We start from the raw sequence: 4,832 nt of genomic DNA on the forward strand, positions 1-4,832 counted from the left end.
CTTTTTAAATACAATAACAATTACCTAATATTTAATATCAAATTATCAATAGTACAAAGAAACTTTGAAGGTTATTGGATCACTAATAATTATAGGATTTGGATCCTCTAAAGTTTGAATTTCACTTTAGATAATAAAGTGTAATTTCTCACTATTGATTTTATAGGTGGGATCAATAATAAATATGAAAGAGAAACTATTCAAGAGTAGAAGATCACACTTTATTCTCTAAAGTAAAATTTAAATTTTAGAGGATCCAAATCTATAATTATAATATACAACTAAATGACTGTTGAGTATTTTTTATAGACAATGAACTAATTAATCATATCAAATGGATTGATTTTTTTATAGTTTTTAAGATATTTTTTAATCTGACATATTAAAAATTAATCCATTTACAGAAAATGGTGTGGATTTGATCTATTTGATTGTTGATGATAATGTCAGAAATGACAATGAATTATACCTTTTTATTTATGTTTATGTCTTATTTTTTGTTGTGCTTGGTTTTTTGCTGCTCTATTTTATTGTGTTGAGTTTCTTTTATTCAAAAAAAATTTCAAGTTCTATTTAATGGTTTATTACTTATCAAAATTAAAATCCTTACATTTACCCAAGTAAAACGAGTGAATTAGGCTGTTCGACCAACTCAAAGTTGGTTAATGAATTGATTACTTTATTCAACAGTCATTGTAACGTTTGGTTTGGGCAAATAAACTAAAAACGATTGGTGATTGGCTATAGGCTCTAGCTCAGGATAAAGCAATAAAATTGATTATTGGCCCTGCCCTTTGGTGTAAAAATGAAACACAAAAGATAAGAGTACGAGGAACGCATATACTACACAAGAAAGTCGTGACAGATTTGGTTCCCAACACAGACTTGAGAGTTGACTACTAAATGCAAACTAAACGTATTGGAGAGGTCATTACTTATTTCTATGTTAACAAAGTCACAAGTCATTGCAAAATTTGGACTATGAACATTGATTGCAAGAAATTTCTATGTCCTGGATAGCAATAATTTCCATAATTCACACTTTAAGTTGATTATTAATTTATGCCTATTGCCTAAATAGTGTCAGTGTTAACACTGCTCACTTATAGACCAGTCACTTCAAAGTTGAAACCTAAAAAATTCTTCAATAAAGGAATCTAGAAAAGTAAAAAACCCAAGGAGCACTCCAGCCTCTAGAGAATTCATGTTTTGTTATTTGATTAGGCTTATATTGATCATACACGTTATTCTAATACTATTTTTTCTAAGTTTGAACTAAGACAATTCATTTGACCGAAAATATATAGTCATGCATACATAGCAAATGTGTAAAGTCTTTGATACATAACAAACAATATTTGATAGATAGAATCCTAATTCTTGTATATAATGCTCCATGCCAATTCTTATTAGTTAAATAACTTCTCCTGTATTTGAAGGTTACTAATTTTTGAAAGATTGAAATTTTTTTCTTTTTCTAAGGTCTAATTATTCGTGGCATCATCACCAAGCACTAGATATTTTTTAGCATGAAAAATAAGTGGAAGGCTTCTACATGATAAGTGGAAGTGGGAGACTTGAGAATCATGATAATGAGAATAACATTATTAGTATTGACTAATTTGGATGCTGTGAATTAGTGATCTAAAATAGGTTAGTGGCTAAGATGATTGACATCTATAAAGATTTAAAAAAAAAAAAAAACTTAATTATTGCAATAAACAATTTTAGAAAAGGTTATAAGAATGTGATGTTTGGAGAGTGCGTAGATGAATAATATAAGAACGTAACATGTCCAAAGACGCATTATATTTTTTAAAAAAGTGTAGAGTCTAATCTTAAAATTTTTTTACAAAGAATACTACACTTACTATGTAGTGTTTCATTAGGTCTCTTAAGAATTTCGATCTCAGATTTTTTGTTATTATACAGGATTTAATTAGTACTTTATTTTTCTTCAAGAACTAATTATTGAGATTAAAATTCTCAAACAACTAATTAACATTTAAATCTTAAAAATAATGTCTTAATTAAATCTATCAAATTCATCATATTTTAGAAACCTATTCTCAAATATCACATTTATAAAACTTAGATTCATTTGATGGAAGAACTAGAAATTAAAATAGTGAAAAAGTGAGCAAATTTAGCAGTCATCCCACAATATAAATTTGAGTTAAGCTCCCCATTCTTCTACGGTTATGGTATGTTTGATTGGAGAGTGAAAATGAGGAATAAATTTTGCCTAAACAAGTTATTTAAGTAAAGTTTTACTCTATTTTTGCACGTCCAAACTAACCATTCTCTTACAAAAAAATAATGAACATATTGAAGACTAAATTCTTAAAGTAGTCCTTTTGATTTATGGTGTTCACCATTCTAATTTTTTAAATCCAAAATTTATTATATTGATTGTTGAGATCCAACTCTAGAATCATAGTTGTCTTTAGACCCTTTTTAGCTCTGAGTCAATAAATGAAATGCTGAGTTGATTCTAACTTGTCAAGCTTAACAGTTAACACAGGACTAAACGACGTCGTTTCATTTTAACGCTTAAACAAAGCAAAAATGAAGAGATAGAGGAAGAATAGTTTACATGATGTACAAACCGTTTTATCCCTTTTCATTCTCCAAAACGACCTCATTTTTTGCATGCTTGTTCAAGCACAAAACCAAAATGACATCATTTAGTCCTATGTTTAGTGTGACAAGTCAAAATTAGCTCAACATTCTATTCATTGACTTAATACTGAAAAGAGTTCAAAGACCAATATAATACCTGGAGCTGAATTTCAGGAATCAATATAACAAATTTTGAATTTAAAAGACTAAAATAGTAAAAGTCGTGAATCCAGAGGCCACTATAAAAATTTATCCCATATTAAAAGCATTATTTACAAATTACAATGTATAAGACCCAAAGTGATCTTTCCGAAATTTTTTATAAGATAAAAATAAGGAATATATATACATAATCAAACCTATTGATTAAATAAAATAGTGAAGAGAGAAGAACAAAATTAAAAGGGTTGCCAAGCCTCACCCTCAATATTATAGAATGATTATCTGTTATCTCTATCTTCCTGTATCATCCTGTTTGATAGTAAAATCCCAAAGATCTCCATATTTCTCATTGAAGTCCCAAATGTCCATGGTGTTATAGTCATTGATCAACTTATCTCTAGCTCCCCTCTCCATATTATATATCTGAGGTTCAAAGTGGTGAGGCTTATCCGGCTTATCCATCTCGATTATGCAAAATATGATTGTAAATATACCTGCTCCTATGTATAAGTACTCCCCCTGAAACAAACAGTTACAAACAAACATTCATCAATGAATGAAACTTAGCATTCATAGTTGAAGTCTTCTTCGTTATTACCGGAACATTGAAGAAGACTCCGGCAGCAATAGCTGGTGGGAACAGCCATGAAATAAGCCCTGCAAACAATATCAATGTATAAGTAAGAATTGACATTCAGGTTGTGTTTGAATAATGTCTAGATACTCATGTGATTGTGGTGACAGCATTCTAGACAGAGTAATGTTAGAGAATCAATTTGTTAGGCCAACATTATTTTGTTTATATCAAATTTTAGATTCTAAATCATAAACTCTTACCTCTAAATCCAATCCGGGTTATGCTAGCTAACCAATGACTTTCTTAAACAACGCGAACAACGGGCTTAATTACTCGTGCCACTAATTAAATTTGAGATTAATTTACTTTTTTAACCCCAATGTTGTTGTCTACCTATATTTTTTCAATCCTAAATTATAAACTTAAACGCTAAAATTGACTAACTAAAAGTTAATTTTTTGTACTTTCTCTAAGAGATAAATAATGCTAGGAACTCAACTTTTTATGTGCTTCTTACTAATGAGCTAAAATTGGTTTCATAACATATATCAAAACTTCTACGATCAAAAGATCTAGAATTTCATCATTGCCTTATTGACCCCAAGTGAAATTTCAGCAATGAAAAAGAACCTACACAAACATGAATTGAATAGTGTATGATATACCTTGGAATCCTGTGGGGGGTTCTGCTGCTGCAATCTCTTCAGCAATGGCACTCCAAAATACTCCTGAAAAGGGATGGATGCAAATGGATGATGATGTTTGTGATTGTTGAGATGTTGAAAGAGAAAAATATATACCTTTGAGTTCTGCTTCTCCCTCATAGAAAGTGTGGTGGTCATCATAGATTCCATATTGGAACTCTTCAGAGCTGATGCCATTAGTGCGGAATTGGTCTATAGGGTCTTCATTGAGGTCAGGTTCAATCTCAGCAAAACCGGCATTCAACAAGAATGTTGTTCTTCTTCTTCTTGAAGAGCTCTTTGTGAAGATGGCTTGCAAGTTGGGAGATGAGGACTTAGAAGAAGTGAGGTTGGAGAATGGAGGAAGAGATGAAAGTGAGAGTGAGGAACAAAGAGCCATCATGTCACTGTGCTTCGTTGGTTACGTTGCTTCCTTGCTTCTTATCTCATTCATTCATGCTGCTTTTTTTATCCCTTATCTTCTCTTCTCTTCTCTTCTCCTCCAACCCTTTTCTATCTTCTCTTCTCTTCTCTTCTCCTCCAACCCTTTTCTCTTATTTGGATTTACTATGTCAAACCCAAATTCTTTCAACTAAAACATGAGAATTCAACGTAAATTATTCCTTATCTTTGCTTGCTAAATTATATTTATTTATTTTTAGTGAAAGTATGAAAATTGAAAATGTATTATTTATTTATAAGGGGAAGTGTTAGTTGTCAAAAGAGACTAAATGCCAGTGTTATTGGGTGGTTGTAAAAGACTAAAATATAAGAAAGAGACCAAAATA

At 30.6% G+C, this 4,832-nt stretch overlaps 1 protein-coding gene across 1 annotated transcript; it reads right to left on the reverse strand.

Moving 5' to 3' along the window:
* LOC107645277 (photosynthetic NDH subunit of subcomplex B 5, chloroplastic) lies at positions 2,847 to 4,607 on the reverse strand. The gene is made up of 5 exons (XM_016349304.2): positions 4,590 to 4,607; positions 4,162 to 4,551; positions 4,027 to 4,089; positions 3,383 to 3,441; positions 2,847 to 3,303 (listed from the first exon to the last, which is right to left on the reverse strand). Exons 2-5 carry the CDS (start codon positions 4,445 to 4,447, stop codon positions 3,076 to 3,078), a joined length of 636 nt encoding a protein of 211 aa, XP_016204790.1. The 5' UTR covers positions 4,448 to 4,551; positions 4,590 to 4,607; the 3' UTR covers positions 2,847 to 3,075.

This window comes from Arachis ipaensis, chromosome B01 (genome assembly GCF_000816755.2).
Source record: "Arachis ipaensis cultivar K30076 chromosome B01, Araip1.1, whole genome shotgun sequence".
NCBI classification, from domain to species: Eukaryota; Viridiplantae; Streptophyta; class Magnoliopsida; order Fabales; family Fabaceae; genus Arachis; species Arachis ipaensis.

Bases quoted from the DNA above. Each gene is read 5' to 3' on its own strand.
- LOC107645277 (XM_016349304.2), bottom strand. From the start codon at position 4,447: ATGATGGCTCTTTGTTCCTCACTCTCACTTTCATCTCTTCCTCCATTC. The intron at 3,442-4,026 runs GTATATCATACA...TATTGTTTGCAG, and splicing joins ACCCCCCACAGGATTCCAAG to GGCTTATTTCATGGCTGTTC. The intron at 3,304-3,382 runs GTAATAACGAAG...TGTTTGTTTCAG, and splicing joins GAGTCTTCTTCAATGTTCCG to GGGGAGTACTTATACATAGG.